We start from the raw sequence: 26988 nt of genomic DNA, 5'->3' as shown, positions 1-26988 counted from the left end.
CCTGATGGGATGGGGAGGAGAATTGGGGAAAATAAGGAAAATCTATGGGTTGAGATAAGAACAGCTAGTAATTGATATCAAATATGATATTAACGTTTAAATATTTGTAATGGAAAGGGAGACAACAGAAAGAGAGGAAGAAAACCTCAGTGATGCATCTCTCGTCTTCCAAACGCACTCCAGCAGCAAAGAGCACACTCACCTTGCCTCCCCAAGGATCGACTTCTCCTTCCTGTCGAGCGCTCTCCACCAGATCCGGGTAGTAGAACTCGGGATACCGCTGGTCATGGGGCTGGAAGAGCGGCACACTGATGCGCACGGTTGGCTCGGCGCTGAGGGAGTCCCGCGGCTGGTCACCGCCATCCCTCCCGCTCAGCCTGAAGCTGCTGCTCGGTGCGCTGTGCAGGGTGGTGAACGCGATCCTGCGGGGCTTGGCCATGGCCGCACCGGGACAATGTCACGGGCCGGCTACGGGTAACGGAGCACGTCAGGGTGAGAAAAGTCTGGTAAAGCTGAAGTTCCCTCGGGAAGCGCCGGGCGCTGCGCTCGCTGCAAGCGGTAAAGACAAAGTCAGCGCTGGCCCAGGCGCTCCTGCCTCGCTGCCCGCTCCGGGGCTCCGGCTGCGCTCCGCGCCGCTCCGTTACGAACGGCTGCGGGAGGAACCCCCGGACCCCGCTGGCGACACGGCCCCGGGCCCCGCTCCGGCCGCAGCTCTCTCGGACACCCCGGCCCCGCACGGCGCATCCCTACTGCCCCCCTGCCCGAAAGCGAAGGGGAAAAAGGACGGGGAAAGGAAGGGAGAAGGGAGAGGGGAGAGGAAGGGAGAGGGGAGAGGAAGGGAGAGGGGAGAGGAAGGGAGAGGGGAGAGGAAGGGAGAGGGGAGAGGAAGGGAGAGGGGAGAGGAAGGGAGAGGGGAGAGGAAGGGAGAGGGGAGAGGAAGGGAGAGGGGAGAGGAAGGGAGAGGGGAGAGGAGGGGAGAGGGGAGAGGAGGGGAGAGGGGAGAGGAGGGGAGAGGGGAGAGGGGAGAGGAGGGGTGAGGGGAGAGGAGGGGTGAGGGGAGAGGAGGGGAGAGGAGGGGAGAGGAGGGGAGAGGAGGGGAGAGGAGGGGAGAGGAGGGGAGAGGAGGGGAGAGGAGGGGAGAGGAGGGGAGAGGAGGGGAGAGGAGGGGAGAGGAGGGGAGAGGAGGGGAGAGGAGGGGAGAGGGGAGGGGAGAGGGGAGGGGAAGAGAAGGGAGCTGGTACCGAGGGGACTGAAGGTACCGCGGCCGCTCACGCTCTCACCGCCGCCAACCGCCGCCGGAGGGCGCTGCGCGCGCGCTGAAGCCGACCGTTGCCGGCCACCGCTCGTGACGAGCGCGGGCAAATCCGCGGGTAGGAGCCTCCCTCGCACCTGAGGCAGCTTCGCGCAGCGGCGGCAAGGTGGCGGCTGCGGCTGGTGCCGGGACAGAGAGGCCGCGGGGACGCGGCGGGACCCGGGCCAATGCGAGAACAACGGCAGGGCGGCCTGGGGAGCGCCGGGAGCTGCCGCCTGCAGGAGGCCTGGGGGCAGCAGAGCTCTGGCTGTGGCCGACGGGCAGCTGAGGGAAGCCCTCAGCTCCCGCTTCTGAGTCACTGCCGGCACCGCCGACCTCAGCACCACCACATTCGGGGCCAGCCCCGAGCAGGGAGCTGGGTTGAGCTCACTCTGCCCCCAGAGATCTGTGCTCGTTCAGCAGATACAGAGCTGGAGATGAAGAGAGACAGAGATGGGCTTGTAGGGCACAGGCAGAACACGCCCCCCCCTCACGCAGGCGAGCCTGCCCCTGTTCCACAGCAGGATGCCACATCGCATGCAGGGCTGTGCCGGAGCTGGGACACAGCCGGGAGCAGTGAGGTGTTCCAGGAGACTCACAGCAGGGTCCAGGTGTTCTCCAACCGATTACAAATGGGGTTTCCAGAAACCCTTCCACAGGAAAACTCCACCATCAGAGACCTCAGGATCCCCTAGTGCTCGGTGCTGCACAGCCTGCACTGCACACAGGAGAGGACTGAACAGTGCTGGTCCTTCCTGAGCCCCAGCTATACAAACCCTTCCCCACCTCCCTGTCACTCCCTGAGTGCTGTGCTGTGCACAGCGCTGCTGCTTCACTCGTGTGTGGTGGGTGCCATGGAGGGACGAGATCAGGGCCATGCAGCCAGCAGTAGGGCCCACCAGGAACCAGAGTGGACCAGAAGGAGCTGCTTCAGCACCCACAGAGAGAGAAACTGTGTGTTTAACAGCATCTGGTGATTCTCCGTTCCAGAGACTCGCTAATTCCAGCTGAAGCCAGGTGAACTCGTGCCAACCCTGGCACACAGAACTCCCACCAAGGGAGACTGAGCATTTTGTCCTGTTCTTTAACGCTTGCCCTAGAACGAGTTCTTACCCCAGGGGGCACTGCCCCCTTACCCCACAGCAGCCCAATTCTTTAAAAGCCTTGGGTGAAAATCCTGCAGATAAAATTACACCAAACACATCACCTTGTAGTGACCAGAGCTTCCAGCAGGAGCATGTGTTCTGCACCAGGCAGATCAGAGAATCCACCAGAATGGATCCACTTTTCACTTCAGTGAATCACCTTGAGTTATCTGGGATTTAAGATGCTGCAGCAAACAGCCACAATACCAACTACATACTATAGCAGAGAGAGAAAAAAAAGACACAACTACTCTTACAGGGAGCTGAACCAGAGCTTTCATCCAGAGACCAGCTCCCAGGACCCCTCCAGCCACACACAGCACAGGAACTCCCACAGCAGGATCCACAACCAGCTCAAGCAGCTGAGATGACATGGATGGGAACACTCCATGCTCAGTCAGGAAGATGTAACTCCTCGGCATGCACTTCTCACTCATAGATCCAGTGCTCAGCTGTGTCCTGCCAGCAGGTCAGCTCCTCTGGCTGGAACCACAGGGAGATCTCCTGCCTGGCGCTCTCAACTGAGTCGCTGCCATGGATCACATTCCTGGTGGGAAGACAAAAGGAATCAGCCAGCACTAAGCAGAGAAAGGTGAGAGAGGGAAGCTGCACTTTGGAGCAATTTCACCTTGAGCGATTTAATTAAACTGATTGATCCAGTTACATCTTACAACATTCCTTCACATCCTACAACATTCCTTCTCACTGCAGAGCCCTTCTCCCTCCAGCTCAGGGGCTGGTTATGATTATGCTGAATGTGGCTTAGGCCATGGATGTGTCTTCATATGATGAGGAGCCATTTGTTTGCTAAAGGAGGAGCTGCCTACAGCTGTTGATTTGGAGGTTGCTTTGGATTTATGTTAGGAATTCAAGTATTGCCTCCAGACTTCCCCCATTCCAGGTTTCCCCCGTTGAAGCAGGTTTGGTATCAGACACCACAGAACGGACACCTAAGCCAGGAGGATTTGATACAAGCTCTGTCTACCAGAAGCCAGGCTGCAGCCAACCCTGGTCACCACTTGTGGATCCACCCGTGAACAGCCCCAGCACATGCAGAGCTCCAGCCTGGCTTTTGTTACAACCTCAGATGCTGAGGACAAGACAAGCAAATCCCACCTGCTTTCCAAAGAGCAGGCCTGAGGAGGTGGGAGAGGCACAAACCCAGGCTCTGTAAAGCAAGCCCCAGGAAGGAGAGCTCAGTTCATCCTGCGAGGGCTGCTCTGCACACTGTCAGAGGGAGACAGCTCTGCTTTGAGCAGAGAAGTGAGCAGCTCTGCTCTGCAGATGCAGACTTGCGTGGCTCAGGAAGGCCTGGAGAGGATGCCCTGGAACACTGAGAGACCAAAAAGGCAAAGCTCTCACTTGCTGACTTCAAGGCAGAAGTCTCCTCGGATGGTGCCAGGCCTGGAATCAGCTGGGTTAGTCTCCCCAATCATCGTACGAACAGTCTTGACCACGTCTAGGCCCTGCCAGACCTACGTGACACCAAAACAAGAATCAGCTTTAACAACTCCCCCAGCTGGTCATACCATCAGTCCTCTACATTCCTCATCAGATCCACCTGGGGGAGAGGCAGAAAAGGGTCCCTGTAAAGTCTTCAAACGTTGATTTTGGAAAATCATCAGAATTTTCTGTGGATTTATCACAGAATCCCAGACTGATTTGTGTTGGAAGGAACCTTAAAGCTCATCCAGTTCCAACCCCCTGCCACAGGCAGGGACACCTTCCACTAGACCAGGTTGCTCCAAGCCCCGTCCAACCTGGCCTTGAACACTGCCAGGGATGGGGCAGCCACAGCTCCTCTGGGCAACCTGTGCCAGTGCCTCAGCACCCTCACAGGGAAGAACTTCTGCCTAAGAGCTCATCTCAGTCTCCCCTCTGTCAGGTTAAAGCCATTCCCCCTTGTCCTGTCCCTTACAGGCCCTTGTCCAAAGCCCCTCTCCAGCTTTCTTGTAGCCCCTTTAGGAACTGGAAGCTGCTCTAAGGTCTCCCCTTAAGGAGCCTTCTCTTCTCCACGCTGAACAAGCCTAGCTCTCTCAGCCTGGCTCCAGAGCAGAGCTGCTCCAGCCCTCACAGCACCTCCATGGCCTCCTCTGGACTCATTCCAACAGCTCCACGTCCCTCTTGTGCTGTTGCCCCAGAGCTGGATCAGGACTGCAGGGGGGGTCTCCCCAGAGTGCAGCAGAGGGGGACAATCCCCTCCCTCTCGTGCTGCTCACTGCCTGGGGATGCAGCCCACCACATGGGGAGTTCTGGGCTCAAGCACTCACTGAAGCCAGGTCATAGGGAGCTGCTCATTGACCAACACCACCAAGTCCTTCTCCTCAGGGTTGCTCCATCCAGTCTCCCACAGTCTGTGTTTGTACTGGGGACTGCCCCAACCTAGGGGCAGGACCTTGCATGTTGCCTGGTTGGACTGCACAAGGTTCACATAGGCCAAATTTACTACACAAAACATTCCTGCAGTCCAGTGCAGCTTCAAGAGGTCTCCTGAAGAGACAGGACACCTTGTTTCCATCATACCACACACCAGTGCTGCTTACTCATTGCACTTACTTTCTGTTCCTTGGTTCTGGAGAACCTGGCCAGCACTCACCATGGCGACAATGGGCCCAGAGCTCATGTACTTCACCAGCCGGCTGTAGAAGGGTCGGTCACGGTGGGCTATGTAGTGCTCCTTCAGCAGCTCCTCTGAGGCCTGAGCACAAAGAGCACAAAGCTTAGTCTGCCAGAGCAGGTGGGGACTTGGGCAAGGTTACACCTAAGATATGTAAAAGCTTGACAGTGCCTGTCCAACTTAAGCTCCTGCACAGATAGCTCTTCCGGGAGCAAAACAGCTTCACTTTGTTGAAGCCTGACATATAGAGAGAATAAGTACCTTGGTCAGAGCAGCAGTTTACAGCAGCCATGCATGAGAGCCCTGGGGCATGGACACCCCAAGGGACAAAGCTTTCACCCCATGGATGGCATAGAATCATAGAATCAAAGAGTGGTTTCAGTTAGAAGGGAGCTTGAAAGCTCCTCCAGTTCCAATCCCCTGCCACGGGCAGGGGCACCTTCCACTAGACCAGGTTGCTCCGAGCCCCGTCCAACCTGGCCTTGAGCACTGCCAGGGATGGGGCAGCCACAGCTTCTCTCACAACTTGTGCCAGTGCCTCAGCACCCTCACAGGGAAGAACTCCTGCCTAAGAGCTCATCTCAATCTCCCCTCTGTCAGGTTAAAGCCATTTCCCCTTGTCCTGTCCCTACAGGCCCTTATATCTTCCTTATATCTAAGCTGAACCTCCTCTGTTTAGGTTTGAACCCATTACCCCTTGTCCTATTGCTACAGTCCCTGATGAAGAGTCCCTCTCCAGCACCCGCCTCTCCAGGAACGATTTAAGCCCCTGGATGCCAAATTCCTGTTGACCCGTGATTACCCGCTGCCCGAATGCCCCCAGCAGGCCGGCGAACGGGCAGAGCCCCCGGCAGAGCCAAACGGGGCTTGTCCCGAGCTCCTGGGCTCCCGGCCCCTCACCTGCAGGAGCTTCATGCCCACCAGCTGCAGCCCCTTCCTCTCGAACCGCCGGATGATCTCCCCGACCAGGTGCCTCTGCACCCCGTCCGGTTTGATGGCCACGAACGTGCGCTCGTTGATCCCGCCGCAGCCTGCAAAGACAAGGCGAGGCGTCACAGCGGGGAAGGCGGCTACCGCAGACCCTCAGCCGCGGGGTCGGGGTCCCGGTCCGGTCCCGTTCCGCACCATTGTGGAAGAGGCCGGCAAAGAGGCCCAACACCAGGCAAATCATGGCGGCGCCGCTCATAAGGGGGCCGCGCCGGGCTCACAGCGCCCCTTGTGCCGCCCCGTGATCGGCGGAGCGATCGTGCTGGCGGCGAGGAGAGGCGGGGCCGGGAGCGCGGCGCTGTTTCATCCCGGTGGTACCGGCGCCCCGCGGAGAGGGAGCCCGGGGAGGCGCTGGAGAAGTGACGGGTCCTGCGGCCGGAGGGGTTGCACCTGGCTCTGCCTGTGCGGGCGGCCACGCTCCCGGCTCCCAGCCCTCGGATCCGCACAGCCTCTAGCCTGTCTGTTAGACTAGTCTGGCTCCGTTACTTCTGTCGCTGCTGTTGCGATTGCAGACGAGCTGTGGTTTGATTGTGGCAGGTACCTGCCGCGCTGCCCGCACTGCTCCGGAGCACCGCGGAGTACCAGCTCCTGCGGCTCTGGCAGTGGCAAGCCCGGGCTGGCATCTCTGGAGAGTGAACTAGACTCACTCCAACAGCTCCACATCCCTCTTGTGCTGTTGCCCCAGAGCTGGATCAGGACTGCAGGGGGGGTCTCCCCAGAGCGCAGCAGAGGGCGACAATCCCCTCCCTCTTGTGCTGCTCACGCTCTGGGGATGCAGCCCAGCACATGGGGAGTTCTGTGCTCAAGCGCTCACTGAAGCCGGGTCATGGGGAGCTTATCGCTGTGTCTTGAATTGCTCTGTTCATTAGCATCTGTCATGTGCCAACATTGCTAATTACATTATCCTTACACCACTTGTTCACTTCACTGCTAACTGCTAGCAGCAAGATTTGTTTAACTAAACATGTTTTTTAAGGATACATGGTTTGTATCCTTAAATGTTCAGAGACTTCTGGTCTGCTCACTGTCCTCGGTGCAGGTCTTGGGCAGGTACTCTCTGTTCTTTGTATGACAGGGACCCAGTTGCTTTATCTGACATGGTTTTGAGTATATTATTACCATGCTTGCACCAATAAAATAATTAGAGGTCAAATTCTGGGGGCTATAGCATGGCTTTGCCTGAGGAAGATTGTCCCCGTTTGCTCCAACACAGTTGTGTTGACTATTCTGCCAGTAGAAAAGTCTTTGTAGGATAAATGCTGTCACCTGCTCTGCTGTGGGATTTGCTGTGAAGTGGTGGGTACAGCCAGTGCCCGGGACATGGCGGAGGTTCCACAAGTGGAACCTTTCTTCAGGTGAGAGATCCCTTCTAACAGGGTGGCCTGGTGAGGCAGGCTGCTGATATAACCTAGCACACAGCCCAAGAACATGCTGTGTGATGTCCACTATGGCTGTATCAGCACCTACTGCATCCTCAGAGATTCTCTCTGTCTCTGGGTTTCACTGGGTTCCTTTCTGCACCGGTGCTGATCAGTTCAGTTGTTGCTCATCTCCTCCTCCCCGTTCCTGTCTAGGTATCAACCCTGCTCCTGCCTTCCCAACCCTCCTCTCTACTCCTCACCTCACTTCACCAACTTTTCTCTCCTCTCCCTGCATGCTCAGGCACACAGTGGCACACAGCCCTGTACCCTGCCTGCTCCCCGAGGTCCACCCCTTGGACTGGGCTGTCTTGCTGGCAAAGCTCCCTCATAAAAGAAGGTGCTGATGTTCTTAAGGTGGGTAACCAGCATGTTCTCAGAACCAGCTTCCTGGCCATGAATTGTTCAGCCTGTTGGCTAAGTTCAGTCTTCTTTCACACACACAGAGATTAAGTTTCTATAAATGTAATAAACTTTGTTCTTGGTGACCAGAAGAGCTGGCTTTGGAAGTTTGCCTTTGGCAACCTAGAATGCATGAGAAGGTTTTCACAGTCACTGTGGCAAATGGGCCATTGCTATCACAGGTACTTGACTGAAGGAAGGAAGGACAGTTTTATAGGTGCCTACAGAGATGGTCACAGACAGAGTGAGCAATCCAGCCAGCATGTGCATGTGCTGCAGGCAACCACACTCCCGATGCTTGCAGAATTCCTTGTTTCACACTACTGTTTGTGTTTCTTAGTGCTGATGAAATACCTCTTTTGTTCTGCCCTTCTCCACAGGTCTCCTCAAGGATGCTGGCTCAGGGGTGAAGGTTTGAAATTCATTGGACTGTAAATATTCTTTTGAGCCTCAGGCCAATTCCCTGAAGCGTAACCTGGAGAAGAAACATGCCAAACACAGTTCACTCCAGTGAGTCCTTCTCGTCTTCTCTGTGCATGAGCTGGCAACTGAGGTGCTGGCAGAAGAAAGCTTAGACTGAGTTCTCTAGGCTGGACACTTGAGCCTCAGAAACCTGACCAGCTAGCTTGAGCAATGGAGCTGGGTCTGATTCTCACACAGATTATTCCAAAACCAATGTCTTCTAAACATCTACACTTCATGGCTTTCAGCAGATGTGTACCTGGGTAAACATTCCTGCTTACCGCCGGTTCCCATGCCTGGGAATGGGTGGTAAGCAGGAATGAGCCCACCACAAGGTGTTCATACAGAGGTTTCACTGGGGTACTGAGCCGCGTTTCCAGCCAGAATGCTGTGCATGGCACAGCATGCAGCCACCGCTGCACATCTGGAAGCTGCCAGGTGAATTTGCTGCCAAGCCTCTCATTTGGAAAGGCCAGTGATTGCTTCTGGGACCTCCTCATGAAGAACCTGAAAGGGCAGGTGCCTTCTGGTAGCACTTACAGTTCCTATTTGAGTTTGTTTCCCGCGTGGCAGTGAAGGCTGTTCTCATGCTCACCCCCACTCAGGCTGAAAATTGCTGTTTGCTGTCGCTGGATAAAACATTGCAGATATTGTGGTCATATAATAGACTACAGATAATGTAGGTGCAGATAACAAAGTCATCAAAGTGTGTGCAGTGCAAAAACATTTTGTGTCCTTTTGTCTTAGTTAGCATCTCCTGCTGTTGTCCCTGCTTCCTCACCAGGTTATTTTTGCACCTTCAGTGACTTGTTGGCTCAGGGAGTATTCTTCCCTTTCAGCTCAGCCATGGTTTGTCACCGCTACAGTGTTGACAGAGCCTTGTGAGTGCTGGTGCCTCTCATGAGCTCTGTACAGGTGGAGACTTGCTGTCTGCTTTTCAACCCGACTGCTGCTGAAAATGATTTCATCTTCTTTAGGATGGTCCCATGGTGAAGACTGAAGAGGTGACAGAGGTAGTGGTGGTGGTAGAGCCAGATTTTCTTAAGTGCCTCTTTTCCCTAACCCTGGCAACACAGATCTCGGAGGCAGACCTGCACAAAGTGCTCTACAGCAGAGCCACTTTGCCAAGTGAACACCAAAGAGGGGGAGGATTCACTCACAACTGCCATTGCTGCACTCTGAGATAAAGCTGTGTGACAGAGGGCAGTGATTTGAGAGAACTTGTGGGGAAGCGGTATCCAAGTGCAGGTCTTCAGGGATATATACAGGCTCCTGCCTTTAATCCCAGGACAGGGGGGACTGGACAGGCCAGGTTTGCCTTTCCTTTCATTTAGCTTTTCCATCCTCACAGAGTCCATAAAAGATTTGCTTGAAAGAAATGTTGGGAGTACACAGCCCTTGGGGACACTCACATTTTGAGGCAGAGAGATTTGTGTGCGGTCCTTCAGCATTTGTACCTGTCCAGGCAGCCTGTGCTGCTGTGCTGAGAAGTTCCCCATTATAGAATCATAGAATGGTTTGGGTCGGAAGAGACCTTAAAGCTCATCTGGGAGGTGGCAGATGTGGGAGGGTAAAGTCTGGCCTCTTCCTCTTTATCAGACAGCAATGCCGAGGTGCGAATACATTGAGCTTGTGTGTGAGATACTGGAGGTAAAGCTTTTTACAGTCCTTGAAGGTTTGTGTTCCTTGGGGTTGAGCTGTATGGAGAAGGCTCCACCGGTGAGCTCCTGTGTGTGAGCAATGCTTTGCCGGGAGTGGTGGTGGCTGGCTTGGATGAGGTTACATCCGCTTCCGTCATCCTTCACCCTGGCCAGCAGTGGGGCTGAAGAGGGACTGCAGACTTTGAGGCACAGTTTGGAGCCTTTTCTTCTTAAGACCGTGCTTCAGAATGGGTCCAGCCTCCCCTCCCCAGCCCCATCAACAGCCGCCTGTGTCTCTGTGAAAGGAGCTGCTGGTCCTTGCTTGGGTCTTTGCCTTGCAGAGCCTGTGTCCCATGGCAGAGCAGCAACGCTCCTTGTGATGCCTCAGCAGCCATAAACTAGGACAAATACCATCTAAACCCTTGCTTGATATCCCTTGAACTAAATTCCTGCCCTGCCTCAGTATGCCCAAAGGAGATCATGACTCGCTGGCTTACTGGGAGCCAAGAAGGATGAGCAGGATTTACCACAGCTCTGTGTAAACAGAGCTAATGCAGGGAGCCAAGCCCAGCTTCACCCTGCAGGGATGTGTGCTACCCATGTGCTTCCCTTGCTGCTTCACTGGGTGTCTTTGTTGGCCAGGGCTGACACCGATGCTGCTGCCTGAGGGGTGACAGGAGGGTGAGGGTCTGTCCCACCCATGCCTGCCTGTGTCCCGGTGGTTGCTGTGCTACATGTCTCAACTCTGTCACTTTATCTCCTGGCCCCAGTGGTGCTGCAGCTGCAGGGTAACATCAAGGTGTTGCTCCTCAACATCCGTCAGGAATTCAGCCAGCAGGTCCCTGTGCTGATGAAGGCCATACCAACACACCCGTGCAAGTATGTTGTGTCACTGAAGACGGTTCCCTCCCAAGCCCAGAGCTTTGGGAAGCCTCAGCAGAAGTTACAGGAACACAGATCCATGCCTGCCCGCCTGTCCTCAATGCTATCATTGTAGGGCCCAGACTAGATGTGTCCTGAGATGACTGTCAGCCTCTGTGCTGATGAAAATCCTTTGTTCTTGTGGTGAATGCAGTGGTGATTCAGCACTGGGAGCGGAGGGGAAATGACAGCCTGAGGAAAATCTTTTCGTTCCAGAGTTCTGGAGCTTTCCAGGAAAGGAAAGAAAATTGAGTTGGGGAAAATATTTGCCCACTGCTTGATCCTCAGGGAAGGCTGCAGCGTCTGGGGTCTGCCTTTCACTGAGGTGTTCAATGAGCCATGTATTTCCTGCAGCATGTCCTGACTTTTTATGTCCTATTCATGAAGGTTCTCATTCAAAGCCTATCACAACAGAAGCGAAAGCCACCTTTGCCATGGGGTTTGGTGAGGAATAAATGCACATGGAGCAAAAGCTCTACCAGAGCCTTTGCCAGTCTGTGACAGGAGCAGGGGAAAAGGCAGCATCTGGAGCTCTGTGTTCTCAGTGACAGGGCTGAGAGGAATCCTGTGGAGAAGACAGGTTAAAAGCCATTTATAGCATCATATTTATTTCATAAATGTATTTATTAGTTTCTTATTTCACTTCTAAGCATCCTGCCCATCCACTCTCACAGCAGCGAGATTGTGGCTTTGAGAGGTGCAAGCAGGAGGAAGTGGAGGTGCCAAATGTGGCCATGATCGGACCATCTCTCTGATGGCTCCTGGAGCTGGCCTGTCCCAGCAGCATGACGCAAGCCAGGCAGTGAGAACTGCTGAAGTACCTTCACCTTGCTCTTCCTGAGCAGTTTGTGTCCTCCTCTGCGAGGAGCAGCCCAAGTATTTTCCCTTCCTCTTCCCTGTATAAAACTGGTGGTGGCTCAGCTGCAAAGAGCGGGCAGGCAACAGAACCAGGCCACTGCTCCATCAGTGGTTCACCCAGGCTCTAACCTGGCACTTCCCCTCACAGTAAGCCTCAGTGAGAGCTGTTCTGTGTGCAGATGCTGCACTGATCCTGCTCTGTGAATTGAATCTGGGGTGGTTGTCTTGGTATAACCAGCTGAGGATAAAAATCCTGCAGCCTCCCCCTCCTCCAGTGCACAGCCACAAGCGCTTTTCTGGCTATGCTGAAGATCCATCCCAGCCTACCAGGAGCCTCAGCAGGAAGCACAAGAACCCTCCCCCCAGGGCAGAGGCACGGGAATCTTCTCTGCCTTTACCTCCTACTGATGAGACACACGAGTGTGGCACTTATAACACCCCCCACCAGCCTCTTAGCTGCCCCAGTGTGGCTATTTTTGACCAACGCCTTCAGATTCCTGCCTTAAATGGCCACAAGAGGAACCAAAGACAGTTTCTACTTTTATTATTATGTTTTAATACAGTCTTTGATAGAGCAGAAGCAGCAGGAGCCAACATGCAAAGCAATTAAAGTCATTAGGGGCTCGAGCGAGCTCACCCACAGCTCAACTCATGTAACTGCTCCTGCAGAGCAGCAATGCAGATGCAGCCCCAGGAGCCCACATTCCCACAAGCTGCTGCTCCATCGGGCCCCACAGCATGACGAGTTCATGGCAGACACCAAACCAACACACAACAGTTAGGAGGACACGGACTGGTCTTTTAAGTTTGTCTTTTGATGAGTCAAGTCTGTTATCTGAAAAGAGTCTGGTACGCTTTGAAACCAGGAAATCACCTTAGTTGTCTCTGCCAATGGTGAGAAGAGAGATCCTTCAGGAAGAGGCGATGGCTTTGACAGCAAGTCAGGACATGAAGCACAGATACTTGGCTGCAGTTTACCTGGTTCATAGAGCTGAGACCTCTTTGAGTCAAACAAGGCTTTTCAATGCACATGATGGATCTTTAGGCTAAAGATTTCCAACAGAGAAACCTTTGCAACCAAGTAGAAATGGATGTCCCTGTGAAGAAAGAGGCGCATCGGGCCTGGGCAGCCCTCACAGACAGCAGAACAAAACCCCACTGAGTCCCTCACAGCAGTTCCTCTGCAGAGACATTATGTCCTTCGGCATCTCTTCCTTTGGCAGGCCTCTGCGTCTGAGCCACAGGAGCTGTCTGAGTCACTTCCCGAGGAGGAGGAGGAGGAAGGCTTCGATGTGCTATAGTTCATGCTCAAGACCCACCCCAGTTTGTTGTGCAGCACCTGCTTGAGTCCTGGTGGCAGTGGCAGCACCTCCAGCGTGTCCACGTAGTTGGGCAGGAGCTGGCGCAGGCGGTAGCAGCAGAGGTACTGCAGGGATGTGCAGCTGGCGCAGGACCGGATCACCTTCATGCTGCTCTTGGCTGCTGTCGAGCACACCATGGGGTAAAACTTCTTGTTCTGCAGCTTCGTGGCTGCAACCCCTGCCACGGGACAGCAAGGGCAGGTTTCACGTTAGTTTTCACCAGGTGACCTCACTCCTCCCAGCTCCCCTGAACCTATTAACTACAGAGCTGTTTGAATCACTTGGAAAATAGCTCTTGGAAATGCCAATCCATAAAACAGCAATTGTAGCCTTCCTCCCACTTGCTCCATGCTTTGCTCCTGTTTTGCTGGTGTTTCCTCCTGCAGCCTGACTCTAAGCTCAGCCACACGTCCCCTGCCAGCATGTGCCCTCACTCCTACCTATGCACTTGCGGTTCTTGAAGAAGGTCAGCGTCCCGTGCCACGTGTCCAAATGCACCCCGATGATGGAGCCTTGCCCAAACCTCGATGAGAAGTTTGTTTTGTCTCCCTTGTGGTGCAGCAGTCCTTCAAACAAACACACAAAGGCATTCAGTGGAAAGACTGTGCTCTGCAAATTCATCCCAACTCCCGCACTGCGAGTTCCCACTACTCCAGCCTCACCCAGTGCCTATAAAACCCCTCTGTTGCCTGATCCCTCCCCTCCCACCCCAGAGTGGGGTGACAAGAAGGGGTAAGTAGAGGTTTTGCAACACCAGAGTGCAGGCAGCAGCACGAAACCCTCACCAGCGGCACCTGCCCTGGCTGTCATTAACAAAGGGACTCACAGGTCTGGTGGCCTCAATCCCCTTCAGAGTGTTTTTCAACCCCCTAAGAAAATGCTTGTTCCTGATGCTGCCCCTCCACCACCCTGCCACAACCCTGCCTGTGTCACCTGTGTAGGACAGTCCCCAGCTGTCCTCATCTTTGCCCAGCAGGCTGCAGAACGTGTGGCGGTACTTGTCCAGGTTCACGTCCGATGTTCCAATTCCCACCATCTGGGAGGCAAGACCAGGAAGAGAACAAAAGCTTAGTGTCTTTCCAAGCAATAACATACAACTAAGACCCCCTGCCTTCAGCTCTCCCCAGCTTTTCTTGGCACAGTCCAAGTCACCCAGAGGTTTTGGTGAAGCCAAGACAGGTTTCATGAGTTGGAGGCTCCCAGATACAATTTCTTCTCCTAAATGAGGCCCAGCTGAACTGCTGGAGAAGCTTGCTGTCCTGTTCAAGGAATCCCAGACTGGTTTGGGCTGAAACGGAATTTAAAGCTCATCCAGTTCCAACCCCCTGCCATGGGCAGGGACACCTTCCACCAGACCAGGTTGCTTCAAGCCCCATCCAACCTGGCCTTGAACACTGCCAGGGATGGGGCAGCCACAGCTTCTCTGGGCAACCTGTGCCAGCGCCTCAGCACCCTCACAGGGAAGAACTTCTGCCTAAGAGCTCATCTCAGTCTCCCCTCTGTCAGGTTAAAGCCATTCCCCCTTGTCCTGTCCCCTACAGGCCCTTGCCCAAAGCCCCTCTCCAGCTTTCTTGTAGCCCCTTTAGGAACTGGAAGCTGCTCTAAGGTCTCCCCTTAAGGAGCCTTCTCTTCTCCAGGCTGAACAAGCCCAGCTCTCTCAGCCTGGCTCCAGAGCAGAGCTGCTCCAGCCCTCGCAGCATCTCCGTGCCCTCCTCTGGACTCACTCCAACAGCTCCATGTCCCTCTTGTGCTGTTGCCTCAGAGCTGCATCACGACTCCAGAGGGGGTCTCCCCAGAGCGCTGCAGAAGGCAACAATCCCCTCCCTCTCCTGCTGCTCACTGCCTGGGGCTGCAGCCCAGCACATTGGGGGGTTCTGGGTTCAAGTGCTCACTGAAGCCACGTCATAGGAAGCTGCTCATTGACCAACACCCCCAAGTCCTCCTCCTCAGGGTTGCTCCATCCAGTCTCCCCCAGCCTGTGTTTGTGCTGGGGATTGCCTCAATGCAAGTGCAGACCATGCACTTGGCCTTTTGAACTGAGGAACACCAATCACTGGTCTTCACCCCTACACTGAGCCATTGACCATCCAGCCAATTCCTTATACAGTGAGTGGTCCACCTGTCAAACCCGTGTCCCTCCAGGTTAGAGACAAGGTTGCTGTGCAGGACAGTCAAATACTTTGCACAAGTCCATTTAGTTGTTTGCCCCTTACCCACCATGGGGCCACAGCCCCATCACATAAGGCCACCAAATTTGTCAGGCATGATTTGTCCTTAGTGAAGCTGTGTTGGCTGTCACTAGTCACCCCCTTATTGTCCATGTGCCTTAGCACAGTTTCCAGGAGGATCTGCTAGGCACTGAGGTGAGACTGACTAGCCTGTAGTTACCCGGGTCTTCCTTTTTTTCCCTTTTTAGTAATAGGGGTTGTGTTTCCCCTTTTTCCGTCAGTGGGAACCTCACTGGACTGCCACAACTTCTCAAATATTCTGGATAGTGGCTTAGCCACTTTATCTGCCAATTTCCTCAGGACCCTCAGACACTATTCATGTCTCATGGACCTGAAGTGATAAATGCCCCATCACTGGCAGTGTTCAAGGCCAGGCTGGACAGAGCCTTGAGCAACACGGTCTAGTGTGAGACATCCCTGCCCATGGCAGGGGGTTGGAACTGAATAATCTTAAGGTCCTTTCCAATCCAAACCAGACTGTGAATCTATGATTCTATGACTTGCGCATCTTCAGGCTCCTTAGTCTCAAACCTGATCATCTCCTACTTTAGTACTTCATTTTCCCAATCCCTGTTCAAGGAATACTGGACATTTCTATGTGCTCAAAAGCAACTCTGCTGCACGTACCATGTCTGTGCCATAGACAGGGGAGGTCATCTTGATCTCCCAGAAGTGCTGCCCCTCAGCCAGCTCCTTGTTGCCGCGGATGGCAGCGGTGCCGCAGCTGTACTCCATGTGGAAGTTCACCTTGCGGTTGTCACATGTCAGCTGCGTGGCCGTTGACTTGTTCAGGTCATCCCACACCCAGTCAAAATCTGTTCAGGAAGCAGAGAGGGGACACGGTTGACAAAGGCCCTCAGGGAGTGATCCCCAAGCCAAAGCACAGGTGGGTGTTTGATCTGAAGGCCTGTCATGGGGTTTATTTATTTAGGTTTTTGCCATTTAAGAGAGTAAATCCTAAGCTGCGCACAGGGTTCCTTGGGGGCTGAACTATTCTGTGCTGTCCCACTGGGAAAGGTTCAGTGCTCTGAACCTGAAGCTGTTGGCATTCACCTCTTCCCATTTTGGCCAAAACGAGGCTCCACAGACCCAGATGGAGCCTCTTCCCTTCCTTCTTACACTCCTTGTAGGCTCAAGTGGCAGCTCCAACATGCCACAGGCTTTCTCAGCCAGCTCAAGCCTACTGTTTCCCTACCTTTCCCCCCTGCTCTGAGCACCCTGCTAGGATCAGTGGCAAAGAGGGTTATAACCGTAAGAGCCTGTTTCCCCAGTGGCCTAAGCCAGATTTGCAAGCAGGTGCCTAGAGGTGAACTCTGAGGCATTAACAAGCTCAGCACTTAGCCCTTGAAACACCACCAAGGCACAAGCTTGTAATCTCCCTGCAGCCTGTGTGGCCTTGAGGTGTAAGCAAAGGAGCTGGGGCAGAGTTAAAGGCCCCTGTGGAAGCCTTAGGATACATGTTGGATCCTCAGGGCCAAAGGACTATGGTGGGGTGATGGGGAACCTCTCCCTTACACTCATCCTCCTCGCCGCACTGGCAGTCCTTGACGCGGTGGAGGCCGTGCAGGCTGGAGCAGTAGGGAGCTTCACTCTGGTTCTCACAGTTGCAGTAGGACTCTCCAGTAACAGGGATGGCACTTGGGATGGAAGGTGAGAGGGAGGAAAACTCCGGCTCCGAATCAGAGTCGCTGTGCTGGCAGAGAGAACACAGGAATGGCCATAGAATCATGGAATGGTTTGGGTAGGAAAAGACCTTAAGCTCATCCGGTTCCAATCCCCTGCCATGGGCAGGGCCACCTTCCACTAGACCAGGTTGCTCCAAGCCCCGTCCAACCTGGCCTTGAACACTGCCAGGGATGGGGCAGCCACAGCTTCTCTGGGCAACCTGTGCCAGCACCTCAGCACCCTCACAGGGAAGAACTTCTGTGTAAGATCTAACCTGAACTTGCCCTGTTTACTGTTTCCCCTGGTCACTACTGAAGGAACCCAGGCTCATGGCGCTGGGCTGGCAGAGGGCTGCATCATGCCCTGGCCAGGCTCACCATGCAGGGACATGAGGGGCTGTGCCAGGCAAATTACCCCACTCTGGGACCTGGTTAGTATGTGTCCAAGCCACAGAGACCTCTCAGCAGCAGGCACTCTATGATGGGGGTATGTTCTTTGTGCCTTCCAGGCGTGAGGAGCTGCCATAGCCTGCACACAGTGGGACAAGCCATGTCTAATCACACAGCTATAGTTTTCAATGGGCAGGTTACAGCCAGCTGGAAACCCCGGCTGAGGTGTCACAACAGCAGAGCACACAGCTAAAACTGCTGCTCTGGAGAGCCTGGAAGCTGAGAGAGAAGAGAGGGAGGCAAACAAGACAAGGAGGAAAAGGGCCAGGAGGCCATGCAGGGGAGAGGACAGAACAAAGGGGAAGCAGCTCAGCAGCAGGGTGGCAGCTCCTCTTGCCAGCACTGCAGACAGACCCACGGGGAACTCACAGGAGGATTAAAAGGCTTTTGTTGACTTTCATGCATGAACACAAAAACTTGACTTCTTCTTCCCCCACCCCAGGACTTCATAATCTTAAAGGTCTTTTCCAACCTAACTGATTCTATGAGACCAAAGTGTCCCTTCACTGGATGCTGTAAGAGTCAATGCCCCATCTCATTCCCACTATGGGAAGCTTGGTGTCACCTCATGGAATCTCTTATGACAGACTGCAGCGAGTTACTCTGGGTTTACATACTGGTCAGGTGTACCTGCTCACTATTCACAACCTAGCAGACTTTGCAGGCAGTATTTAAAGCCCACCTTTAAACGCATGTTCTTGTGGCTGTCTAAGACAGTGGGACTTGAAGTGACAGGCTTACTCAGGTAGTGCCCACCCCTCCTTCTCTTGCCTGCATACTAAGAAGCTTGACTTCCATCTTTCACTAGCACTTCCCAACTACTGCTATGGAGCAATTCAGCCATTCCCATTACAGAAGAAACACAAAGCTGCTCTGGCTGCACAGAAAACTCATTTTCTGGGAGCACAGTGCCTGGGTTTGGACTGAGCTCTGGCAGAGGCCTCACAAGGCTTGAGCCTAGCTTTGAAGCTCCAGGAGCAGTTCCTTGTGCCCCCACTGCTGCACAGGGACCTAACTCATGCACTCAAGAACTGGGGAGAAAAGTAAAGGGCAGTGGAGGTGAACCCAAGTCACTCCTTGCTCTGTTTTACTGACCACTTCTCCCTGCTGGGTTCCCATCTTCCAGGGCCAGGTTCAGAAGCGATGTGCACGTTACAGAGCAGGAATTTCACTTTAAGGATATGTGAGGCTGTAACAGACTGAAGCAGCCTCACTCCCCCCACCACTGCATAAAGACCAGATGCCAGAACTGCCCTACAGCGAGCCAGAGCTCAGAACTGATCCAGTTTAACACATATTTAGATCACTACTTAACAAAGAATATTTAAAAACTATTGTATGTACTTTATATACATCACACACATTTTATATGCTTAAAAAAGCCTTTAGCTTAGTGTCAATCACCTCCCTGGCTCAGCTGAGAGCTGTGGTGCACGGCTGGGGAACAGTTTAGCACTCTCTGCCTAGGGAAGATATGCTGGGAGCCCCACAGCCCACGCTGGAGCTTGGAGGAGGCTCATTATTTATTTGTGTTCTGATTTCATGAAGTCTGTTCTGATTTGGGCCAGTTGCCTGTTGAAGTACCGGCTTCTCAGTTACATGGACCTTGCGGAAGGGCCTGGAGCACAAGTCTGATGAGGAACAGCTGAGGGACCTCATGGGGCTTAGTCTGGAGAAGAGGAGGCTCAGGGGGGACCGTATCGCTCTCTACAACTGCCTGAAAGGAGGATGGAGCCAGGAGGCGGCTGCTCTCTGCTCCCAAAGAACAAATAATAGGACAAGAGGAAATGGCCCTAAACTGCACCAGGGGAGGTTTAGACTGGATATTAGGAACAGTTCCTTCCCCAAAGGGTGCTCAGGCATTGGAACAGGCTGCCCAGGGCAGTGGAGTCACCGTCCCTGGAAGTGTTCACAAACTGCATAGACGAGGCTCTCAGTGACATGGTTTGGCAGTGGCCTTGGCAGTGCTGGGGAACAGTTGGATTTGATGAGCTTAAAGGTCTTTTCCAACCTGGCTGATTCTATTATTCTATGGGGAAGGGAAACCTCTCCCCCATGTCACTGCAGGGCTCAGTGTCACAGCAGCCTACCTGCCCATCGGAGTCATAGCCCCAGCCCCGCGTGCCACTGGCCAGGGCAAGTGCCCGAGTGTCCACCTCGCGCCGCACCCCGCTCAGCACCAAGTGCCAGGCCCTGGAGCTCCGTGGACGCCGCGCCATGCTGTTCCCAGACAGGTAAGCTGCAGGACAAGGGACAAGAGTTTACACACAGCACTCATGGCCTGCTTTAACTTACCACCCACTGGGCTCTGCCCTCTGAAGCAACCCCTCCCAGGTCCCCATAGAGAACTGGGAATGGGTCGGCACAAACCCATGTCTGCACAGTCCCCATCAGCAAACTGATGCAAAATAATTCCTCCTGCACCACAAACATTCCTGCAGGGACAACTTCTCCCTGAGCCCACGCATTGAACTGATCCCAGAAATGCTCTCAAGACCCAGCAGCAGCGGCAGCCCCCTCTCCAGCATCTCACTGCTGGCCTGGCTCCACCAGTATCATCAGCCACCGACACCTGGCCTCCCCAGCGCCTGTCCCCCTTGTGGGCTCTGGGTGCTTCTTGGCCACCACCGTGTCCCCTGCGTGGCTGAGCTGCGTGTCTTGCTGTGAGGAAGGCTGTTTGTTCACCTCTGAGCAACTGCCCACGGAGAGAAGACTTTGTTCTCAGTGGCTGGGGGAGGGGGGGGAGACACCACTTGCTCTCTTGCTGAAGGAAAACCAGCCTTTACATGGACCTGTCCTGACTTGCCTCAAGGGCACCAGAGAGAAGTGAAGCAGCTCTCTGTCTCCCGACTCCAGAGAGTGTTGTGCAGACTTCCATAGGCTCCTTCTCTGTGTAGAGCCTGACAGACCACAGCAGCTCCCAGCCACCCCATAGGAGTGTTGCACAGGGGTGATGCAAATAACAGCTTCTCAGCAAGAGCTACCCACAGGGCTGCAATCCCCCTCCAACCCCTTGCACCCACTCCCTCTGCTCAGCCTCTGGGGCTGCTGCCTTCCACACAGAGCCACTCTGTGCACCCACACAGGCTCCAGTCCTGCCCTAACAGCATGCGAATCCTGCAAGTATGTGGTGGGCCAGCCCAAGCCAGTGCCTGCCAAACGGCGCCGTTCCCATTCGTGCTGCACCTCATTCCCCGACGGGATGGCAGCTCTTGGAAAAGCAGAACAGGCTGAGTCACGAGAGGTCGTGCCGGTGCCCACGGATGCTCTGAAAGGCTTCGGGCATCCCCCTGCCCAGGATTAGGAGGATCCCACCTCTGTCGAGCACAGCTCTGCCGGGAAAGCACCTAACACCGCGGCAGAGCCGCCCTGCTCGCCTCTGAACACTGCACTTCCGCCCCCCGCAGCAGCTCCGCTCCCCAGCACCCGCCTGAGGCCTCCGCCCGGCTCACCGGGGTAGCGCTGGCCCAGCGCGGTGGTTGTCGCGGGCCGTGCGCTGGCACCAAGGGCTGCTGGGGCCCTCCCGCAGGTCGTGACCCGCTCGGCGTCCGCGGCTCCGGCCGCTGCTACCCGAGCGGAGCACACCGCAGGGGTGGGCGGAAACGGCGGCACAAGGGGCAGCCCACGGCTGTGGGACCGAGGCCCTAGCTGGGCCGGCCCGGACCGGACCAGGCCAGGCCGCCGCGCTTCCCTCAGGCCGCACAGCACCGCGCAGCCCAGCTCAAGCCAAGCCAGGGCAGGCCAAGCCTCGGTTCCCACCCTCGTCCCGGTCCCACCTGCCCAGCGCGTCCCGCCCCGCGTTACCCTAAGCCCGGCCCGGCCCCGCCGCCGCGCTCTGACCTACATTCCCCTCCCGGGACATAAACAATCCTCTCTTGACACCGCCCCTCAAGCGGCCATTGGCTGAGCTTGGCTATTCCCTCTCGCGATTGGCTAAGAGCTCCGTCACTCACATCTGAAGGAGGACGAAGGGGGCGGTATCAGAGGGCATCTCAGCGCCATTGGCTGCACCGGACGTCAATCCTTGGAGAGCCGCGCCATTGGGTGACCACTGCGGAGGGCCTGCGCCCGTCACAGAGCGAAGTCACTAAGCCCATTGGCTGGCGGAGGTGGAGGACAGAAGGTTTGATTGGCTGCAGAGGCTTGAGAGGCGGGCTCTCTATGAGGGAGCGGCTTGTGATTGGGGCCAGTGCCCGCCAGTATGAGGGGGCGGGGCTTTAACCCGGCGGAAGGCGGAAGCGGACGGCCCCGGGCAGCAGCATGGAGGAGGCAGCCGGGGGTGAGGGGCGGTGGGGCCGCGGGATGCTGGAGTGATCGGGTCGGGGACACGTCCCACTCTAAGGTGGTTGGGCCCAGTCTCTGGTGCTGTTCCGGAGGCACCGGGCCGTGGTGATGGGCCTCGGCTCCTGGTGAGGGAAGCCCCGCAGTGCTCGGTCTGGGCCGCGGCCTAGAAGCGGTGGGGCCCTGTTAGCGGGGGGAGGGGTGTCGCTGGGCCTTGCCGGAGCCCTGGGCCAGGCTCTCGCTGGGGGCAGCGCCGAGAAGCCGGGGCCTCTGGTGTCAGCGGGTGGAATCCCGGGAGCACCTCGCTGCGGGGCTCCGTCTCCCCCCCCGCTTCCCCTTCTTCCCCTGCTTCCCCGTTACCGTCTGTGGAGGTGCGGATGAGGTCCGCCATGGTGCGTGCAGGCTCCATGTCGCCGGTGCCGGTATGAGGTCGGGGCGGCTCGGGGCGGGTGAGACCTTGGCTCGGTGAGTCAGTGTCCGGCGGTGACGAGGTGCCCGGGAACGCGGACCCGGGTGGACTCCCGGCCCGACCGGACCCGCTGACACCCGTGATCCCCGGCCAGGGCAGCCGGCCCCGAGCGTTCCTCACCGATGGGCCCGAGCAGCGCTGCCGGTGCACCCCAGCGCTGCCGGGAGGCCGGAGAGGAGCCCGTGGCCGCGGGGAGGCGGCCTGGGTGGTGTGGTGGAAGGAAACGCCAAGGGCCTGACCTCACCGCGGCCCCGGGAGGGCTCGGCCCGGCGCTGGCGGAGCGTGACCTGGGAGTGTTTATTGCTGTGCTGCCCCAAAGCCTCTGCTCCTGCTCATATTGTCCCTTCCCCGATGGTGAAAGGCCCGTGGCACATCCACCTCTTCTTTCCCTGTCCCTTATGCTTAAACCAGACTTGTTGAGATGGTGACAGCCACTGTCACCCTCAGCGGGGACCGTGTCTCCGTGGTGACCCCGCGAGTACTCCTGTCTTACATCAGAAGAAACTGATGCCTCCTTATTCTTCCTCCCAGAGAGAACCAACTTGGCCGGGGTGCGGCACATCCTGCTGGTGCTCTCCGGGAAGGGTGGCGTTGGAAAGAGCACCATCTCCACCCAGCTGGCTCTGGCACTGCGGCATTCCGGGAGGAGGGTGAGTGAGGGGCTGTGGGGCACTGAGCTCCCTCTGACCCTTCCCAACCTCCACCTGGGCTGTGTTTGCTCATCCTTTGTGTGTCTTGTGTGGGCAGCGTGTGAAAACGCTGTTTGTGACAGCAACTCAAGTGAGTCCTTTTCTCTGTGTTCACTTGATCCTACACAGGTTCATTCCCCTCTCGTCTAAGAGGCTAAAATCACCCAAACTTACTGTTTTTTGGTGCTGAGAATGATTTTGCTGCTCTGTGGTGTAACACACACTCCCTTTGCAAAGTAAAGAGGGGGAGCCGAAGGACAGATCTGAGATGGGGACAAAAGGGAATTGTGTATGGGCATGGGGCAGGCAGAATTCCCTGAGGATTTCTTTTAAAGGCTCTGTGCAGCAGTTGGATCCTGATAGGTGTCTGGCATAAAGATCTCTCCGAAGTGCCTGGAAATACCTGGGAGATGCTCCTCTGAGGGAAGGGGATGAGGAAGGTGGTGAGACTTTAAAGCAGCTCTTTGTGCTTCAGATCCGGCTGTTGAGCTGCTGAAGTAAGGTGCTGTGAGCAGCTGAAATCCAGATGCTGCCTTCCCTTGCCCTGGGAAGGAGCATGGATGGGGGCAGCCACGAAGCTCATCAGGCTGAAGGGCTCTGCATCCTTTCCTGCTGCAGGTGGGGATCATGGACGTGGACCTGTGTGGCCCCAGCATACCCCGCATGTTCCAGGTGCAGGACAGCGATGTGCACCAGTGTGACAGCGGCTGGGTACCGGTCTATGTGGACCAGGACAAGAGCATCTCACTCATGTCCATTGGCTTCCTGCTGGAGAAGCCGGATGATGCTGTGGTGTGGAGAGGACCCAAGAAGAACGGTACAGTTGGGTTTTGCTAGGAAGTGTGCACCTTCCTGGAAGTGGGGCTGGATCCTGCTGGGGGCAGGTAATTCTTTGGAGGAACAAGGCTCCTGTTCCACAGGAGTGGGTTCAGACTGCTTAGATGAGGAGAGTGCAGCATGAGTTGTGTGTCCTGCAATCTCTCCCTGGGCCCTTGTCACCCAGGGTGTCTCCCAATCCCTGTTCTGCTGGGTCCACAGCTCCCACAGCACCTGCTAAGACCTGTTTGGTTTCTTTTCCTGCCCCTTTTATTTCCATAGCTTTGATCAAACAATTCGTTGCTGATGTGGCCTGGGGGGACCTGGACTTCCTCATTGTAGACACGCCACCGGGCACATCTGATGAGCACATCTCCACAGTGGAGGCCCTGAGGCCTCACAAGTTGCTCGGAGCAATCCTGGTCACAACACCCCAGGTAGGGCAGCTGCCTTGGCCTGAACAGGAGCTCCTGGGCAGGCTTCTGCCTCCAGGCATGGTTGGAGGATGAAAATATGCACCTGCCATGGGTGTTGGCACCAGCCTGTGTGTGGCTGCTTGTTCTACACATTTGCCTTGTGATGCATGCTTGCTCCAGACCTATGGTCAGCCTGGGCAGACAGGCACACCTAACCCCTGCTGATCTCCCCTGCAGGCTGTGTCTGTGGGAGATGTGAGGCGAGAGCTGACATTCTGCAAGAAGACAGGCTTAAGAGTTCTTGGTGTTGTGGAGAACATGAGTGGCTTTGTGTGCCCGCACTGCTCGGTGAGTTTGTCATGCCCTCGGGGCTATTGTGGGGCCTCAGTTGTGATGTGATGTTGTAAGATGTAGTGCCTGGGTTGGAAAATGTGCAGATGCCGTGAGGGTGATGTAGGGAGATGAGCTGCTGCATGTCAGCTTTGGGAGAAGCCACTGGCGCCGCTTTCCCAATGGAAAAGTGCCTTGAGGCTGGAATGCAGAGGGGAGCTGGTTCTCCTCACGTGCAGGCAGCGCCTGCACAATGCTCTGGAGGTCTTGATTCACTGCTCTGCTCTTCCTCCTTCAGGAGTGCACAAACATCTTTTCCAAAGGAGGAGGTGAGGAGCTGGCCAAGCACGCTGGGGTCCCCTTCCTGGGTGAGTGGTCTCTTGAGCAAAGCTCTCTGTGATCAGAGGTGGTGTCTGTGTTGTGCTGTGGGAGCAGAGATACAGCATTGGGCAGGCTGGGCTCTGTCCCTGTGAGCCATGGCACCCTCTCAGAGGTGAGGGGTGGTTCTTGCTTTGCTGCTTTTGCCATCCAAACTGCTCTGAGTGGGCACCTGGCCCTGCTGAGGCAGAGGTGATGGTGGCAGCCTGCTCTGATGGAGTAAGCAAGCCTGGAGCTGCACAAGAGCTGTCCTGAAACGCCCTGGAGCCTCCCTGATAAATGGGGCTGAGGCCTCTGGAGTGGGGTGGGGGGAGAATGTCTCTCATGAAGCACTGTGGTGTGGGGGGTCTTGCATGCAGAGGAAGCTGCTCCTGGAGAGCTCAGTGAGAGTAGTGCTCTTTCCAACCGTTTCTCCTGGAGTTGGCTCCACCAGGGTATTTCTTTAATCCTGACGCCAAACCTTTGCCTTACAGTGACCAAGCAGTCATTCTCCCCATTCCTCCTATCCCACAGGCTGTGTTCCTCTGGACCCCCAACTCAGCCAGAGCTTGGAAGAAGGCAGAGACTTCATCCAAGACTTTCCCAAGAGCCCTGCCTTCCCTGCCTTGGCTCATATTGCCCAGCAGATCTTGGATGGTATGTCACAGCAGAGCCCCTGAGGACAGTGTGGGCCTGGACTTGCTGGCTGAGCCCCTTGCAGCACCACCAGCAGCCCATGGTTATGGGACAGCGGCTGTGGAAGCTGTTTAGCTATGAACTGTCTCAGTGGGAGGTGAGGGAGGGAGCACAGCATTGATGCCGCTCGCAGTGATCAAAAAAGGGAAGTTCTGCTCCATCCCTCTGGATCCAAAGAGCCCCTGCACGGGCAGCAGCCTGCTTCCTGCCTCCTCAACATGATGCTCTGCCCAAATGGTACAGTTGTTCCTGATGCCTTCCTCAGCAGCCTGCCCCTGTGCAAGGGCTTGGGGAGCTCTAGTTTGTGCCCCCAGTGTTCTGTATGCTGTGGTGCTTTTGGCCTTTGCCCGGTACAGCTAAAAAGACCATCAATTTGTTCTTCACTCACTGAACTCAACCAGCACCAATCATCTGGATCGTGGCTCCATGTGCTGCTGCCTTCTATTGCTTTTCTTGCATGATGGATTATATGGTACTTGGTTCAGTGGCTGAACGCTCCCATGTGGACTTGAGCCAGGCCAGCCTGCTGTGAAGTCTCAGCTCGCTGGTCCCTGATGGGCCGGTGGAGACACAGTACATGCCTCACACGAGAAAAGGTCTTTAGGAAATCTGCCGCCCTCCTGAGTGCTGAGTTCCTGCTGGAAATGAGGCCTTTTTGGGTTGCTGGGGGTTATCATCACTCAGGAATATTTGTAAAAGTTCCAAGCAGTAAATACTTTTCTTAAAATCCAAGTCTGTGACTTAAGCTTTTTCCATGGCTTCAGGCTCGTTGTAGCTCTGAGTCTTGGAGTTATGAGCACTGTGTGTACATCCAGGTCTTTTCTGCTCTGCCCTTTCCTTGCCGGGGTTCAGCTAAATCTTTCCTCCTTTCATCCCAGCTTCGAGATCCAGTTGGTCCCTTGTCTTGCTGGAAGCTGGCCTGGGGCATATATTGCCATGGCTGTTCTCCATATCTCTGCCATGAGTGAGGCTCCTCTTATCCCCCCATGGTTCCTGCTTTGTTGCTCTGTCTTTGCTCCCTTGATCTCCTTCCATGGCTCCTGTGGGACCTGCCTCCTCTTGCAGGCTTGAGTTGAGCTGGTGAAGCGAAGGTGGTGTCCTTGCCTCTTACCTCACTCCCTCGTGGTTTCCAAGCCTGTGTCCATGCTTGGGACTTACCTTCGCAGTGCTGTTTCAGGGAGATTCGGGGAATCTAGGATTTCTACTGACCAAACTGGGTTGTCGCTGGTAGCATCACTTGGAAATGAGCAGGAGGAGCATCTGTCCCTGCTCCTGCTGTGCCCACAGCAGTAACTCACCTGACCAGGTTTCCCCATGTGCTGCTGCATGGCCAAAGGTCAGTTATCTGGGATTTGGAGTGCCAGGAGCGGAGCCTGACTGGGCTGTTGGCAACTGTGGGGTGGCCGGGCAGCTCTCCTCCCACCCTGGGCACATGTCACCCACCCAGGGCTTGCAGGCAGCCTCCTGCAAGCTCCTGCAGCACCCTGGGG

At 55.6% G+C, this 26988-nt stretch overlaps 3 protein-coding genes across 14 annotated transcripts; 1 reads left to right on the top strand and 2 right to left on the bottom strand.

Annotated features, from left to right (window-relative positions):
• Positions 1-1950: 1950 nt before the first annotated feature.
• NME3 (NME/NM23 nucleoside diphosphate kinase 3) lies at positions 1951-6299 on the bottom strand. Its single transcript, XM_080619888.1, has 6 exons — positions 6179-6299; positions 5954-6084; positions 5033-5134; positions 3799-3911; positions 2694-2983; positions 1951-2004 (listed from the first exon to the last, which is right to left on the bottom strand). Exons 1-5 carry the CDS (start codon positions 6237-6239, stop codon positions 2866-2868), a joined length of 525 nt encoding a protein of 174 aa, XP_080476014.1. The 5' UTR covers positions 6240-6299; the 3' UTR covers positions 1951-2004; positions 2694-2865.
• Positions 6300-12113: 5814 nt separating this feature from the next.
• On the bottom strand, positions 12114-21309 carry SPSB3 (splA/ryanodine receptor domain and SOCS box containing 3). Of its 5 annotated transcripts, none has more exons than XM_080617604.1 (7): positions 21285-21309; positions 19535-19683; positions 16846-17023; positions 15958-16145; positions 14036-14138; positions 13543-13668; positions 12114-13280 (listed from the first exon to the last, which is right to left on the bottom strand). In XM_080617604.1, exons 1-7 carry the CDS (start codon positions 21304-21306, stop codon positions 12934-12936), a joined length of 1113 nt encoding a protein of 370 aa, XP_080473730.1. In that variant the 5' UTR covers positions 21307-21309; the 3' UTR covers positions 12114-12933. The 5 variants fall into 5 exon arrangements, with proteins under 5 accessions (XP_080473730.1, XP_080473734.1, XP_080473733.1 ...); XM_080617608.1 differs by having other exon boundaries at positions 21289-21305; XM_080617607.1 differs by having other exon boundaries at positions 21249-21295.
• A 369-nt stretch (positions 21310-21678) lies between these two features.
• Positions 21679-26203, top strand: NUBP2 (NUBP iron-sulfur cluster assembly factor 2, cytosolic). 8 transcript variants are annotated; one of them, XM_080617612.1, is made up of 7 exons: positions 21679-21723; positions 22726-22844; positions 23556-23700; positions 23982-24136; positions 24353-24463; positions 24744-24813; positions 25337-26203. In XM_080617612.1, the coding sequence occupies exons 1-7, from the start codon at positions 21705-21707 to the stop codon at positions 25480-25482; spliced, it is 765 nt and encodes a 254-aa protein (XP_080473738.1). In that variant the 5' UTR covers positions 21679-21704; the 3' UTR covers positions 25483-26203. The 8 variants fall into 8 exon arrangements, with proteins under 8 accessions (XP_080473738.1, XP_080473737.1, XP_080473740.1 ...); XM_080617611.1 differs by having other exon boundaries at positions 23502-23700; XM_080617614.1 differs by having other exon boundaries at positions 21708-21723; positions 22726-23380; positions 23502-23700.
• Positions 26204-26988: the final 785 nt, after the last annotated feature.

The sequence above is a fragment of the Psittacula echo genome, assembly GCF_963264785.1.
Source record: "Psittacula echo genome assembly, chromosome: 5".
NCBI lineage: Eukaryota > Metazoa > Chordata > Aves > Psittaciformes > Psittacidae > Psittacula > Psittacula echo.
This window is presented reverse-complemented; position numbering and strand designations above follow the sequence as displayed.

What these genes read in the sequence shown, in the direction of transcription:
- NME3 (XM_080619888.1), bottom strand. Translation starts at nt 6,239, where the DNA reads ATGAGCGGCGCCGCCATGATTTGCCTGGTGTTGGGCCTCTTTGCCGGC. An exon ending in TGCCGGCCTCTTCCACAATG is followed by an intron (nt 6,085 to 6,178) that starts GTGCGGAACGGG and finishes TTGTCTTTGCAG; the next exon opens with GCTGCGGCGGGATCAACGAG. An exon ending in CTGGGCCCATTGTCGCCATG is followed by an intron (nt 3,912 to 5,032) that starts GTGAGTGCTGGC and finishes GGTGTCACGTAG; the next exon opens with GTCTGGCAGGGCCTAGACGT.
- SPSB3 (XM_080617604.1), bottom strand. Translation starts at nt 21,306, where the DNA reads ATGTCCCGGGAGGGGAATGTAG. An exon ending in CTGGGGACTGTCCTACACAG is followed by an intron (nt 13,669 to 14,035) that starts GTGACACAGGCA and finishes GTTTGTTTGAAG; the next exon opens with GACTGCTGCACCACAAGGGA. An exon ending in CAAGAACCGCAAGTGCATAG is followed by an intron (nt 13,281 to 13,542) that starts GTAGGAGTGAGG and finishes GTCCCGTGGCAG; the next exon opens with GGGTTGCAGCCACGAAGCTG.
- NUBP2 (XM_080617609.1), top strand. Translation starts at nt 22,702, where the DNA reads ATGCCTCCTTATTCTTCCTCCCAGAGAGAACCAACTTGGCCGGGGTGC. An exon ending in TGCGGCATTCCGGGAGGAGG is followed by an intron (nt 22,845 to 23,501) that starts GTGAGTGAGGGG and finishes TTCCTGCTGCAG; the next exon opens with GTGGGGATCATGGACGTGGA. An exon ending in TTGTGTGCCCGCACTGCTCG is followed by an intron (nt 24,464 to 24,743) that starts GTGAGTTTGTCA and finishes TTCCTCCTTCAG; the next exon opens with GAGTGCACAAACATCTTTTC.